We start from the raw sequence: 16,286 nt of genomic DNA, 5'->3' as shown, positions 1-16,286 counted from the left end.
TGCAGGTCTGTTGCTCAATGCACCTCCGGGACTCCATTAAGCGAGATGTGTGCATTCTGGACCCAGCTCCGGCCTACCTACGTCGGTTGTGGGCAGTGGTTAGGCGCTCGAGCATCAGGTGACTTCCCAGCGCTTACGGTGAACCATGGAACACGTTGCACGACGCGCCGCAGCCGTCATCGGGGAAAACGGGGGCGCTCCTGTCTACTAATTACATCTATGTGAGTTGCTTATGAGTGTTGCTATAAATATGTATAATGTTAATGAAAGGCCTTACGTATGTCGCTTGGAATAGCGCCACACATGCGACGAGGACACTGAAGACAAACTGCGTCATTGCTATTGGGCTCATGGTGTCGTTTAGGTGCCTCACGAACCTGTAATACGAGAAGGAATTCAGTGACTGGCAAGTTTGTCATATTTATTTGACATCGCTCTTTATACGAAAACAAAATTAACTTCTAGACTGGAAAACCTCTTATCTAAACGAAATTGTCAATTCGTTTAAAAAGTTGTCTCAAATGTTCCAACACAGTCCTTCTAAAAGTGTACAACTTTTGTTTCTCCAGATATTTTATTTAAGACTAGCTGAGAAACGTGGCATTGCTTGGGTAGTTACTCATAGCAGTGCCCGTGATTTCATACCTGTGGAATTTAATTTTGACTTATAAAGTTACCTTGTATACAACGTCTGAAGCATTATGATTGGGCTCATGAACGAAGAGCTTGTTTGCTTCACTAACATGGCAGAGAGGCACGTTGAGTTAGCTGTACCAAAAGCGTCTACCACTAAGGTACGCGTTCACAAAACACCGCGTCTGGCCTTCTGCTTTATTTATGGTGATGGTACGACATAAGCTCTCCGGGAATTACAGATGTTTAAAGGGAAATGGTAGAATGTCAGGAATAAGTGGGAATCCTGGTATAAAAGCTCGCTCGCCTGTACCACTTCATAACTTTCGCTTCTATGATGTTACCTTGGAGAGAAATAACCTTGAGGCTCCATGGGTGCAGAAAAGAGCGTGTTAAAACTTGATGTACTTGAGCTGTAGCAAGTCTTGCCTCACGATTTTTATTCGATTCTTGATATTGAAAAGTCATCAGTCTTTTAGCATTTCTGGTGTGTTCAGAAAGACAATACAGTTTTCTAGGAACTTTATTTGCAAACAAAACAAAAATCAATGTAATGAGTAGGCACCCAATCACAAAGAAAATTCAATAAATTCGTTTTTCCTAGCAAAGAATATAAATAAAACCGATCCAAAGATGCAAAGCAGTGCCGTACGTTTTTAATGCAGAACACTGAATCAGTAATTCGTTATATGTTAGCCAAGTGAATTCTCTGTTAGCTAGCCGGCCGGTGTGGCCGAACGGTTCTAGGCGCTACAGTCTGGAACCACGCAACCGAAACGGTCGCAGATTCGAATCCTGCCTCGGGCATGGGTGTGTGTGATGTCCTTAGGTTAGTTAGGTTTAAGTAGTTCTAAGTTCTAGGGGACTGATGACCTCAGAAGTTAAGTCCCATAGTGCTCAGAGCCATTTTTTTCGCTGTTAGCTTGTATTTGTAAACATACGTCACTGATGAAAATTTCCGAAAGTACATCCGTCACTGAGTTAAAAAACAATAACAATGACATCTATCGGTGCTTTGGGGCACTACTAAAGTAACAGCGGTATCATTTGGTTCTTTGGTGTGTTACACGGTGATGATTTAACATCCGAACTACTTAGCTGAGCAGCTGATTTTAAGGAAAAATTTAAATTACGTTCTCTCTTTTTCTATAATCAACTGGAACAAATACCTCATCAGCGCAGCAGAATGTGGACGAGTGTTATCTAACAAAGCACAACACCCCTGTACAATATTCGCTGCTTGGATTGAGCGGTGCGGCGTAGTCGGCGAAGGTTCTTCTGACAAGGGAACCTCCTCATCGCACCCCCCTGAGATTTAATTATAAGTTGGCACAGTGGATAGGCCTTGAAAAACTGAACACAGATCAATCGAGAAAACAGGAAGAAGTTGTGTGGAGCTATGAAAAATAAGCAAAATAAACAAACAGAGTAGTTTATGTGCAATATAGGCAACATCATGGATGATGTGAGCCCAGGAGCGCCGTGGTCCTGTGGTTAGCGTAAGCTGCTGCTGCATGAGAGGTCCTTGGTTCAAGTCTTCCCTGGTGTGAAAATTTTACTTTCGTTATTTTCGCAAGGTTATGATCTGTCCGTTCGTTCATTGACGTCTCTGTTCACTGTAATAAGTTTAGTGTCTGTGTTTTGCGACCGCACCGCAAAACCCTGCGATTAGTAGACGAAAGGACGTGGCTCTCCAATGGGAACCGAAAACATTTGATCGCAAGGTCATAGGTCAACCGATTCCTCCACAGGAAAACACGTCTGAGATATTCTATACGACACTGGTGACGGCATGTGCGTCACATGACGGGAATATGTTATCGACCCACCTAACTAGTACACTTGGCGAATGGGTAAAAAGATTTAGGTTTTCTTGTGGATGTCATAATCACTCCCAAAAAAGTGATGAAAACATAAGAATCTGTCACATAAACTGAAAATAAAAAATTAAGCTTTTCACTCGAGGGAAGTCTTGAACCAAGGACCCCTCGTTCCACAGCTGCTCACGCCAACCAAGGGACCACGATGCTCCTAAACTCGTATTATCCTTGATGTTGCCTATGTTGCGCGCAGACTACTCTGTTTGTATATTTTGCTTACTTTTTCATAGTTCCACACAACTTCTTCCTGTTTTCTCGATTGATCTGTGTTCAGTTTTTCAAGGCCTATCCACTGTACCAACTTATAACTAAATTTGAGGGGGGTGCGATGGGGAGGTTCCCTTGTGAGAGCGGGCCGTGCGCCGGTGCATTTATGGTCACTCCTGTGAGCACAAAGACGGTGAATAGTACGTCATTTCGATCCCAAGACACTTCGACCGTAACCTCTTCAGGTGCTCAAATTTATTTTGCTTGTATATCTTCGTTGGAGGTTGTAAATGATGCTAGTGCATTGACTAGCGCTTTCGTTCTGGACTTAAATGCGAAGTACGATTAACAATGTGGCTCAAAAACTCTTCGCCATCCTTGTCGTACCGAGTGAGAAAAGTCAGTGCAGCTCTGATTTTTTGTGTTTTCTCGGTACATCCGCATGGTACACGTCGAGGAACTCACATGGTACGTATTTTTTGTTCCTGAAGTCACCACTAACATTTTCTTAAAGAACTGCTCTTGAAATTTCAGGCAAGAACAAACTCAATCCGTGAAAAGGGAAAGTCTGTCTTGTTGAATTTTTTCCTCATTCCTTGATTTCAGTTCTTCAGTCGCAACTAAAGATTGCCCTAATAGTTGTTAATGATAAAAATTCGTTCTTCCGCCAGTAAGTGAGTTGAACCATCTTCGAGTTCAAGCCTCATTCAATACGTTTCCACAAACGGTTATCTGTTTGTAAATTTCGATAGGAAAGACTTTTTTGCATTCAGAAACCCTATTACGCTACGATCATCACATTTTCGGGGATCAGTTTTTTCACTTGTTTTAAAATCGCACAAGTAAACAATGAACGACCGTCTGTGCTCGCTGTTAGTGTCATACTGGAGCCATGGAGTGGGAAAGTGTATTTCACAACGACTGTGGTGGGATGGGGGTTTGTGGTAGCGTGAAGGGAAGGGGGAGGTATAAATACGCGGCTCCACAGATCAAAACATTTTTTTCTTATTGTATTACTCTCGTGGAATGGAAGTGCAAGTTCCAAGTTAACTTACATTAGCACCTTATCTAACGAACAACTTCGGTCCGACTCAGAAATGTCGGAAGCAATTTCGCAGACAGTACTTTCCTGAAGCCTTTTAATAACTTGAGCTAATACAACCACAGTATTTCATTGTGTCCAGTCAGTAAAACTGAAAGGAAATGGTAATTTAGTTAAACAGAAATCAGTTATTAAACACGTGGTAGCATTCACTGCCTGCAGGTAGCGCTGCTGTATTTGAGCACGAATGGAACCTGTGCAATGTTCACAATGCGTTGCAAGTGACAGTCGTGGCCAGGACAGTGATGTGTGTAGTTTTGGGTGCATTATGTCTGAGCACAGTGAATTGGAACGTAGGAAAATTGTTGGTGGTCCTATGGTGGGCACATCCGTAACAAATGTGGCCGAAGTGGTTGGTGTTTCAAGAGCTATTGTACAGAAGATTTATACCGCATGCAACGAACGCGGGAAATAATCATCCGCTAAGTCACAACGCGGATAAAATTCTGTGTTGAGAGGTCGTAACAGACGGTCATTGAAGAGGATTAAGGCTATAATTGGTCGATGACAGCTGCAAAAGTCACCGCAGAACTGCTGAAGCTATAAAAGCAGGACTACGGAGTAATAGAAAAAAGTCATTTGGAGTATTGTTTCACACTGTTTCCAACTTCGTACGAGACGTGAAATATGGCTGGAATTCGGTGATGATTTTGGCAGCCATATCATGGTATTCCATGTGTCCTATGGTTTCCATGCAACGTTGTGTTGTTACGAAGGAGTATGCGACCATTTGGACTGATAGTTCCATCCCACGAAACAATCAGTGTTCGTTCTGGAACGGTGGTGTTATGTTCCAAGCGATAGGGCACCTATTGACACAGCTCGCATCGTCCAGACCGCTCGAGTGAGCACGAGGATGAACTATGGCATCTCCCTTGGCCAAAACAGCACTAGATCTCAATATAATTTAGCCTTTGTTGTCTACTTTTGGAGAGAAGAATGCGTGATATATCCAGCTCCATCAGCGTTAACTGAACATTTTCAGGGAGGGAGAATGGCATAAGATCACTTGAAAAAATAGGAAAAAATTATCGGACTGTATCTATCCTTTCGGTCTGTAAGCTGTTTTCAGAGCCAACGGTTTTTCTACACCGTGGTAGGCATGATTACGTTTTGTGCTTCTGTGTTTCCACGCTTCTTTCCACCATTTGAAAGGCATGTATAAAAACCAAGAGGGAAAAATAAGATAGGAAGAACAAGAACTAAGTGCTTGGATTAAACAGGACGTAAGGCAATGGAGGAGTCTTTCGCTCTTGCTATTCAATCTATACGTCGAAGAACCAGTGGCGTGATTAAATGAGTGGTTCAAGTGTGCGACTAGAATTCAGGGTGACAGTATATCAATGATAAAATTTGGTTCAAATGATTCAAATGGCTCTGAGCACTATGTTACTTAGCTTCTGAGGTCATCAGTCGCCTAGAACTTAGAACTAATTAAACCTAACTATCCTAAGGACATCGCACACATCCATGCTCGAGGCAGGATTCGAACCTGCGACCGTAGCGGTCGCTCGGCTCCAGACTGTAGCGCCTAGAACCGCACGGCCACTCTGGCCGGCTAAAATTTGGTAATGAAATGGCTATCTCAGGAAAAGTGAAGCAGAATTATAGAGTCTGTTGTATAAAATTAGCAGTTTAATGGCGATAGAATATGGGTTGTGAGCAATCCGAAGAACGGCGATGAATGGAATGAACAGTCTTATGACTACACAATATGGATACAGAGTAAACCGAAGAGCACCAAAGTAGCGAAGAGCAACAGAAAAGAGAATAACGAGAAACTTACCATTAAACCTGCTGATTACGAAGCAGATGAAGTTAAGGAATTCTACTACCTAGGAATGTAAAATAATCCGTGATGAACGAAGTAGGGAGGACATAATAAGCAGGCTAGCTCCTATAAAATGGGCTTCACCGGCGAAGAAAAGTCTACTAGTTTCAAACCTTAATTTCAAGGAGAAATTTCCCAGAATGTTCAGTTTGAGCACAGCATTGCACAGTAATAAATCATGGTCAGAATGTTGAACATTAGATTCACTAATATGGTAAGGAATGACGAGGTTCTCCGCAGAATCGCTGAAGAAAGGGACATATGGAAAACACAGATAAGAAGAAGGGATAGGATTAATGGATATGCTATAAGATTTAAGACACCCAGGAATTATTTCAACAGTACTAATAACTGTAGAGGGAGACAGAGATTGAGATACTTATCTCTGTATACAAAATGCAATGTCGCCGAACCAACAGGAATAGGAACCCGAAATCTGCGGAGGGTGATGTTACACTGTAGTCGTCGTTTAAGAAGGGATTTTTTTTTTAAATTACAGCCCTAAGTGGATAAAATAAGGGATGAAATGTTTTCTTCAAATATGTCACTATTAGAACGATTTTGAAGCTGGATCTACGAAAAGTGGTTTTTGGTTTCTCGGTCACAAATAAAAAAATGTTTCAGCATTTTTCGAATTTTAACCCCTTATCGGGTAAAATAGTGGCTGAATTTTTTTGAAATAAATCATTATTAAGGAACCACTAAAGCATTTTTAAAGTTACATCCATGAAAATTGCTATTTGGCTTCTCAGTTAGAAACAAAAAAAAGAAAAAAACGTATTTCAGTGGTTTTGGAAATTCAACCCCAAAGGGATGAAATGTTTAATGAAAATATTTCATTATGAAAGCATTTTTAAAGCTAGATGTATTAAAATTTGAATTTGGCTTCTAGGTTAGAAATAAAAAGTACTTAAATAGATGGACAATACCTCCACGAAAAACATACGTTTCGCTGACTTCGGAAATTCAACTCAAGTGTGGGTGAAAAAGGGAATGAATGTTTTCATGGAATTATTTTGTTATGCAAGCATTATGAGGCGAAATTTTATAAATTTGGACCTCGCTCCTCTATTAGAAAATAAGAAAGTACGCATTTCACTGGCTTTCGGAATTCAACACCTAAAGGGGAATAATAGGGGGTGAAATGTTTTATGAAAATATTTCATTATGAGCGCACTTTTAAAGTTAAATCTTTGAAAACTGATATTTGGCTTATTGGTTAGAAATGAAAAAATACATGGTTCACTGTTTTCGGAAACACAGTTCCCAAGAGGGTGAAATAGGGACAGATTGGTTCAGCGACTCACCACTGCCCAGACGAAACTGCTAGGGGTAGAAACTTGAAATTCTGAGAAAGTGTAGATTTTAAAATGTCCGCATCTTATAGGAAGGGATTGTTCGAAATTCTACTGTTAAGGGGATGATGAAAGTATTTTCGGAAATATGGCGTTACTGAGACAATTTTGCAGCTAGGACTACAAAATTTTAAATTTGGTTACTCGTTCATTAATAAAAAAATACTTTTTCCAGCATTTTTCCCCACTAAGGCGGTAAAATAGTGAGTGAAAGATTTTTTGAAAATAAGTCATTATTAAAGAAGCATTTTTAAAGTTACATCTACGAAAATTGGGTTTTTGACTTCCCTGTTAGAAATAAAAAAAAAATGTATTTCAGTGCTTTTGGAAATTCAACTGCCTGAGGAAGTGAAACCTGGGAAGAAATGTTTTGTGAATTATGACAGACTTTTGAAAGCAAAGCGTATGACTATTATTTTGCATTTGGCAACTCTGGTAGAAATTTAAAAAGATACGCGTTTCACTGTTTTTGGGAATTCAACTCCCAAAGGATGAAAAAGGAGTAAACGTTTTTTAAGAAAATGTTTCTTGATATTATATAAAACAAAAGCCAAGAACATTGGTATTCACTTCTCTGTCAGAAATAGATAAACGTGTATTATGGGATAACAGTTTCTGTGGATATGTCACCAAAAGAATGCAAAAGCTATAAACCTTGGACTTCAGTTACCAGAATCGCATTTTGTTGAGAAGTACGTTCGGAAAATACCGTGCTGTAGAAGCCTTAATTAAGGTGAAATGTTTAGAAGATGTTGAAATTTGTGAATTAAGTCGAAGAAAGGTATTTAACAGTCAAAACTGTGTTGAAAAGGAAACGGTTCATTAATAAATTAATTTTTCGGTAAGCTTAATATATGGTAGTAAAACAATTTTTGATGTAATTGCTACGCATACCTGAGTTAAGTAGCGGGCATTAAGCTAGTAACAAATATTTGAGGACATATGTTTCAAGTACCGCTCTGAGCTGAAGAGGTTGACGCAGAAGAGAAATTTGTGGCGCACTGCATCAAACCAATCAGAAGACTCAAAACGAAAGAGAGACAACAGGGTACACAAATCTTCCTCGTAAATCATTATATCTATTTGTGAAAATAATATCAAAATTCCTACAGTAGTTCCTGAAATTAGTCAAAACACACACACAGCACCGCAACAATTTATATATGTGTATAGATACCTCTAGAGACTTGTCTGAGTAAATTGCAAAGAGCTTTAACCTGTAGGGATATTATTGCTCCAAACAGCGATCAAATGCTTGTGGTGTAGAAAAAGTAAGTGTGTCTCCTGTTGGCTGTGCAACACGTGTTACGATACATACATAGATGTGCCTCCTACGGGTCGGCAGGCGCTTTTTCCCTGATGTTTTGGAAGATATTTTCACTTCCGCTTTTGCAATGAGCACCAGGTATCAGCCCAAAGACATACTGCCCATCATACCTTATAGTGCTGTCAAGCTCAGATAGAAAGCGTCGATTTGTTACTTCTACAAACAAACGATTTTTAACCCTTTCCGTCATGGCGTCGTCGTATAAGGACATACTAAATAAATACTCAGTATATTAAAATTCGTTACATTTTACCATTTGTAATTGTTGTCCTCATACGGTCACAATCAGAGAGTTAATTTGAGAGCAGTGTCGACATCTCCTGTCAATCTGTGGTACCAAAAAACTAAAATTTAAGGTGTACACTCACATGGTCGCTTCCCAGTAATCTTTGTACCTCCAATCAGCGGGTTAATATCTTCTGAGTGCAGGTAAAAAAAAAAGTATACTTTTGCGTAGAAAGATGCATTCTTGAAGGTGAAAAGTAAAGGTGTCTTTTAGCCGGCCGGTGTGGCCGAGCGGTTCTAGGCGGTTCAGTTTGGAACCGCGTGACCACTACGGTCGCAGGTTGAATCCTGCCTCGGGCATGGCGTGTGTGAAGTCCTTAGGTTAGTTAGGTTTAAGTAGTTCTAAGTCTAGGGGACTGATGACCTCAGATGTTAAGTCCCATAGTTCTCAGAACCAAAGGTGTCTTTCAGAACGAAAGGTGTCATATTTATAACTTTATACATATCCCCAAATGAGGGCATTGTGATTGAAAGGTTATAATAGCATAGAAATTCAGGCCATTATTTCGATGTCTTACTGTGACTTCACAATGCCCCATGTCCAAGATAGACGAAGGCTACTTACAGAACATGTTACAGAGCTCCTTAATTCCTCTGAAATTGACAATCTATCCGATGATTCTGGCGATAATTTTGAACAAGAAGACAATGATGGAGGAGACGTTAGACGTTTTCTATCGTACGGTATATTGGAAGCTGAGTAGCCTAGACGGAAAGCCCGCTAACTGCACGATAAGCAACATTGAGGTAATCACGAAAAACTCGTCGCATCCAAACGAGAATGCCCTGCCTACGTAAGGAAAATATCCATTCTAATCTTAACAGACTGAAAGGTAGCTTTGAATGTACGGATTGGGAAGTCTGATGTCTGTTCACGTGCTTTGCATCCGGATATGGCACGGTGACAGCCACGCTTATTGGGCAGTTAGCAGGCATTGCACACGAAGACAACATGCAGTTAGCTACTTTTGAAAATGAACAACGTTTTAGACGGTTCATAGCTGGTTTTGCAACCTGAGAGCGAGCGCATGTTTGCTTATGCAATTGATACTTCATGTGTAAATGCATGAGTACAAGAAAAACGCATCAGTATTAGTTGCTCCTAAAAATAAGACCCTTGATTTGTTTCACTTTAGGGTAAGTGTAGCCAAAGTATTGACGAAAATAGATAAGCCAGATGCCAGGAAAAGGAGGTGTCCCACTAATGAGAGTCTAAGTACTTCAAAACGAGTCAGTGTGTAAGTTCGTCCAGAAACTGGTTAGTTTGGACAAGTTGGGCATCTACCAGTGGTCAATGGCAAAAAATCATTTGACAGGTGCAAGAAACCGGGTTGCAAAGGCAAAACCGAATTATATCATGTAAAACGTAACATTCACTTACGTCTTTATAGTAAAAAAGTTTCTTTGGTTATGATTCTCCACAAGTGCAAAACCATATAATTATTAAGTAAGCTTTGTGTACTTTATGTATGTTGGTGAAATAAAATCAAACAAAATACTTTGACCTTTCGACTTGTACTGCACCCAGTTGAACACAATGTTCTCATTTGGGGACGCATTGTATCCCCCTTGGGGGGCATGTCGGAATATTTTATACATCTGAAAAATCATAATTTAATTCGAAGAACTGGATAGGAAAGCCATGATTTTGTTTTTAGGAAAAAAAAATCATGACCGAAAGGGTTAAAGCGAAATTGTGAATGTCTATTAGATAAAACGGTCCCAAATTAGTCTCTTGCAATATCTGTTTTGTCGATATGTGTTAACAATAACGGTAAAACACGAAGGATAACTGGTACTCTAGCAGCGACTGGACAGCGCTGCTGTGTGGCGGTAGAAGTCAGACGGGACAAGGTGGTTCTGTGGCTGCTGGGTTGCTGGTTATTCATCGTGTATTACTCTCCTGGCAACAAACGTGCTCTAGGAGTAGAGTCTTAGATTAGGAATGAAAACGTCTTGCGTCTTGGTTTCGAACGCTGCCAGTTCTTAAATTTTGAATAAAACTCATCGGCAATGGCACCCTCGCTCTGCCAACGGCCTAGTCAAAGAGGTTGGATAAACGGACAGAGTTTCAAGGCATTCTCTTGCCCTTTGAGTGGGAAACTACCCCTTCAGGCGGAAGAATCAGTGGTGATCAATTGCGTGAGACTGTAGATGGAAATCGAAACCCGCATTAAAGACTCATGGCGTGTATTCACTGGACATGTGGCCTGTAACTGACAAAATATTATGATTATCTCTTCATTGGCAAAAGAATCCGGAATAGTCCCCCACTCGGATCTCTGGGATGGGACTGCCAAGGGGGACGGGACCATGAGAAAAACATTGAATAACCAATGAAAGGATAACGTTCTACCAGCTAGGGCGTGAAGTGTCCAAAGTTTGAACACAGTAGGGAAGCTAGAAAATATGAGAAAGGAAATGCTAAGCCTCAATCTAGATACAGTGGGCGTCAGTGAAGTAAAATGGAAAGAAGATAAACATTTCTGTTAAGAGGGATATAGGGTAACATTTACATCAGCCGAAAATGGTGTAACGCAATTTGCATTCAATATGAATTGGAACATGGGGGCAGAGAGTGAGTTCCTGTGAACAATGTGCTGGGCCGAGACTCGAATTCGGGACCTTTGCCTTTCGCGGGCAAGTGATCTACCAACTGAGCTACCCAAGCAAGACTCACGCCCCGTCCTCACAGCCTTAATTCCGCCAGTACCTCGTCTCCTACCTTCCAAACTTCACAGGACGTCTCCTGCCTACCTTGCAGAACTAGCACTCCTGGAAGAAAGGATATTGCTGAGACATGGCTTAGCCACACCCTAGGGGATGTTTCCAGATTGAAATTTTCACTCTGCAGCGGAATGTGCGCTGATATGAAACTTCCTGGCAGATTAAAACTGTGCCGGGCCGAGACTCGAAATCGGGACCACTGCCTTTCGCGGGCAAGTGCTTGGGTAGATCAGTCCAATGTGTTCAGTATATGGACTGAGAGTAAATGTAAGGAGGATGAAAGTAATGAGAAGTAGCAGAAACGAGAACAGAAAGAAACTTGAGATCAGAATTCATGATCACAAAGGAGATGAAGTTACGGAATGATGCTACCTAGGCAGTAAAATGATCAGTGGCAGACGGAGCAGAGAGCACGACAAAATTAAACTAGCACTGGCAAAAAGGCCATTCCAGGCCAACAAAAGTCTACTGGCATCAAATATAGGCCTCTATTTGATGATGAAATATCTGAGAATGTACGTTTTGAGCACAACGTTGTATGGTAGTGAAACGTGGACTGTGGGGAAACTGGTACAGAAGAGAGTCCAAGCATTTGTGATTTGGTGCTACAGTAATCGTTGAAAATTAGGTTGACTGATAAGGTAAGGAATGAGGAGCTTATGCGCAGAATCGGAGAAGAAAGGAATATATGGAAAAAACTACAAGAAGGACAGGATGATAGGACATCTGTTAAGACATCTCTGAATGACTTAGATGGTACTAGAGGGAGCTGTAGAGGCTAAAAGTTGTAGAGGGAATAGAGTTTGGAACACATCCAGCAAACAACTCAGGACGTAGGTTGCAAGTGCTATTCTGAGATGAAACGATTGTTGGCACAGGAGAAGACTACGTGGCGGACCGCATCGAACCAGTCGTAAGACTGTTGACACAAACACACACACACAAATATTTCTCTCCTTGTTACTACGTACAGACTATCGCACTAGACTAATCTGGGACCTTTCTGTTGAATGGGAACGTAAAATTCTGCTTTATGTCTCCATCTACACCCTGAAAAAGCCCACCCGGCTTCCCTATCGGGAAGGGGTGCCGGTCCCGGCACGAATCCGCCCGCCGGATTAGTGTCGAGGTCCGGTGCGCCGGCCAGCCTGTGGATGGTTTTTAAGGCTGCTTCCCATCTGCCTCGGCGAATGCAGGCTGGTTCCCCTTATTCCGCCTCAGTTACACTATGTCGGCGATTGCTGCACAAACAATGTCTCCACGTACACATCTGGGGTACACTCGTCTGGTATGAGACGTTCCCGGGGGGGAGGGGGGGGGGGGGGCTGTCCATTGCTGGGGGCCGAACCGCGCAATAACCCTAGGTTCGGTGTGGGGCGGTGGTGGGGTGGATGGATTGTTGTGGCCTGTTGTGGTGGGGTTGCGAAGCACTGAGAGCTTCCGCGGGGCGAAGCCTCTCCATTGTTTCTAGGTCCCCAGTTTAACACACAATATACACAAACACACACGGACATATGATGTAACTGAACACACCAAAGTACTCTATAATAAATGCTTATTTGTCACATCTATGAATCGGTGATATCTTTTTAATAGCCTCTCTTGCTTACACTTCAGTTGTAGCTTAATCACAAGGTGCCAAATTCAGGTAGTGAGTTGTTACGTAATCTGTGAAATGGCAGTATTTTCTTGTCAAATTATTATTCCAGAAGTTTACGATTAGAATATTTATTTGTTCGTTGACACATTATTATGACATTGAATTGTACCAGTGATTTGTGCATGTGAAACTCTGGAAGTTGGCCTGTAATTAGTGTAAGACGCTTCACGTCAAACTATAGGCCATTCCCCCTCATTTACTTGACGAACTGATGTTACAAGCAAGATGGGAGTGCGGAAGGGTTTGTAGAGACGTCATTTTGCTAAAAATGAAAAGGTTACAGTTCGCAGTATGGTTAGACGTTGAGTTTGCCACAGACCGTGCGACACCGTTAATCAGTGAGTATGACGAAAGAACAAGCTATTGACATCGAAGGAAGCATTGCTTCATTTACTAGAATTGATGTGGGGAATGATGGAATGTGTGGTATCTGAACCACACTTATGACAAATACAAGTCCAGTATGTTAAACCTCTACGCTTCTGGCTCATTCCCTTATCTGAACGGATAAATCATTATGGTACACGAACTATCGACTGAGAACATTGCGTGACACGGGAGTTTTTTTTTATGAATATTAGTACTTCCTACTCTGCAACTTCATCATGTCCTTGTTACAGGCTATGGTCTATGCTTCTGTTTCCGCACAGTCATTGTGGGACTTGTGCAATAAATACAGCTGTATAGTTAGTTTCTAAAATCTTCAGCTAGGAAGACTAATTGAATGTTTACGCGATACTTAGAACGGAGTTTCTGTAAAGCTGCACCCGATACATATTTTGTATATTCCATAAGTTTCGTTGTTACTGAACATGATTTATTAGCTTCATTGTTCTTGCTTTGAAAACACAAAAATCAAAGTGCTCAATAAGACACTGAACTCTAGGAATTTTTAGCGCTCAGTGATGCGTTCATCAGCAGAATATCGAGTATAAGTAAAAACAAGGAGTGAAAGGCTAATGGGAGTCAAAGGAAACATAAAATCAAAATGTACCCAACTATTTCTTCATATTTTTAGAGATAAACTGCTTTCAGCATCTTCTGTGTGTTTTAAGATGCTTCTCCACATGATTTTTCCCACATTGGTGCAGTGTGGTTCACAATGTTGAGTCCAAGGGTCTCGACTTCTGTCAGGCTGTTTTACACTTCAGATTCTTTGATGCGTAATCTTACGTATCACACAACATTAAAAGTGACAAAACTGTTTGTTAAAACAGTTGAATCCAACATACCTGAGGATTTGCTGATGGCTTTCGATACAAACGCACAGATCGCTGTACATTTTCTCATGAGCAATAGAAAATGTGCTCAGCGATCGGCAAACTTCATCGGCACCGCTGTCGGCCGCCTTTAGCTTCGTGATCCTCAGAGCGAGCACCTCCAGTTGTGCGGCTACCAGTATCATGATCGATGCGAACAGACAATCCAAGCCGAAGCTGACCTCGGCCATCCACAGGCTTGTCACACACTGGAGAGTGTACGACAGCTTGTAGAAGGCAGTGTTGTTGTCCCACAGGTGCTGTGCGAAGGGTAGGCGCCTCTCGCCTGGGTGGGCAATGAGAGGCATCGGGAACCAAATGAGGCCTTGCGACGCCATGAAGAGCAGCATGCCCAGTGTGAGGCGGGACGCTTGCCGACGCGACCTCTGGACGATCTTCTCCAGCGCTGGATCTCTGGAGCACGGCTCGCTTTGAACCAACATCAGCGAGTCGACGCGCCGGACCAACGAGTTGTACAGCCGCCGGTCTCTCGTGAAAAAGGCCAGTTTGACGGTGCCACTGAAAAGGGTGAAGGTGTTGGTCAGCACCAGCGTTGTGGCCTCTAGGTCTCGCCAGCTGAAGGAGACGGACACCGAAGCTTCCACGAAGTTCCAGACGCCCAGAGCGAAAACGAAGATGACGTACAGTTCGAAAAGGGGGAAACTACCCAACGGCCACACTCCGTAGAGCCACAGGTGACGTATGTTGAGCTTGAGGACCGATCGTCCGCTGGACGACCAGGAGAAGGGCGTCTCCATATCCACTCGCCGTCCACTGTGCATTGCAGTGATTTTTAAGAATCTACTGCACAGCACCCAACTGCTGCGTCTTCAACTTGTTTGCGTTCGTTGCCAGCCTTGGATTAAATGAGCACTGACCGAACCGCCTCTTTACCGACAGAACTGAGGAGTGTGGAGAACGAAACGCAAATGGAAACTCAGATCACTCCCTCTCCTACTCCAGCCGACTTGAAACAGGCCAGTATATATATGACGGCGAGTGGCACAATTACAGAATTAGATATGATATTTAAATTATCCAGCAGGACGGGGGCATTCTGTACCTGACTTATTTATTTTACTCCATTTTTACCCTCTCCTGAGTTGCATAACATAAACAAACGTAGCACGAAAGTGGAAATAAGTAATGGGAGCTTCTCAGCATCATTTGTTTCATTTATAAAACGATAAATCGACGCATTTGAAAACGCATCTTCCTTTTTCGGTTACTTACACTTACTTCCACCTATTTTTTTTCTGCGAGATATAACCTAATGAATTAGATGTATGTCTCCAGTACATAAAGAAAATGTAATAATAAAACACACACAGCAGCATTACGTCTAAAAATTTGCTCCTCTCTTTTTTCATGAAGTTCGAGGCTGCGAAAAATTTCACGATTCAAAGTATTGGCCCCCACTGGCCACTACTGTCTTCCATCTTTCGGGCAACAGACGAACCCCGTGGTGGAGTAACTGGGAGTCTTTTGAGGAGATCCGCGAATCGATCCTATTCATATGACTCGAAGTGCTGGTCAACCGGGCCGTGTGTCATTGATGAAAAAGTCAATAGTCATAGGGAGCAATACCTGAAGAATTTGGTTGGGGGGGGGGGGGGGAGGAGTAGGACTTTCCATTTCAACGTTTCCAAGTTCATAGTTTCCTAATATGTTTTGATCGGTTTTGTGACACGGGCAAGCACTGTCAAGCTGCAAAGTCACCTTTTGATGCATATCGCTCAAAATCACCGTTCTTGAAGCGTTGAAACCATTCTCTGTCCCTTATTTCACTAATAGGTGCTTCACCATAGCTCTCTTTCATCACCACGCTGCTGTTCGATGTCAGAATCACCGTTCTTGAAGCGTTGAAACCATTCTCTGTCCCTTCTTTCGCTAATAGGTGGTTCACCATAGTTCTTTCCTAGCGTTTTATGAGCCTCAGCCACAGATTTCCTCATGCTGAAGCCGAAAATTAAAACTTCCCGCAAATGACGAGAATTGGACTCGTAAGTTGATATATTCA

General features: G+C 42.1%; 1 protein-coding gene across 1 annotated transcript in view; it reads right to left on the bottom strand.

Moving 5' to 3' along the window:
- LOC124712203 (odorant receptor Or2-like) overlaps nucleotides 1-15,024 on the bottom strand; it is a 50,139-nt gene extending 35,115 nt beyond the window's left edge. Inside the window, exons 1-2 of the mRNA XM_047242499.1 lie at nucleotides 14,240-15,024; nucleotides 278-377 (exon numbers count right to left, since the gene is read on the bottom strand). Coding sequence (XP_047098455.1) covers nucleotides 278-377; nucleotides 14,240-15,024 — 885 coding nt within the window. The remainder of the gene's footprint in view (nucleotides 1-277; nucleotides 378-14,239) is intronic.
- Nucleotides 15,025-16,286: the final 1,262 nt, after the last annotated feature.

Source organism: Schistocerca piceifrons, chromosome 8, assembly GCF_021461385.2.
Source record: "Schistocerca piceifrons isolate TAMUIC-IGC-003096 chromosome 8, iqSchPice1.1, whole genome shotgun sequence".
NCBI lineage: Eukaryota > Metazoa > Arthropoda > Insecta > Orthoptera > Acrididae > Schistocerca > Schistocerca piceifrons.
The sequence above is the reverse complement of the archived record's forward strand: the minus strand, read 5'-3'. Positions and strand labels throughout refer to the sequence as shown.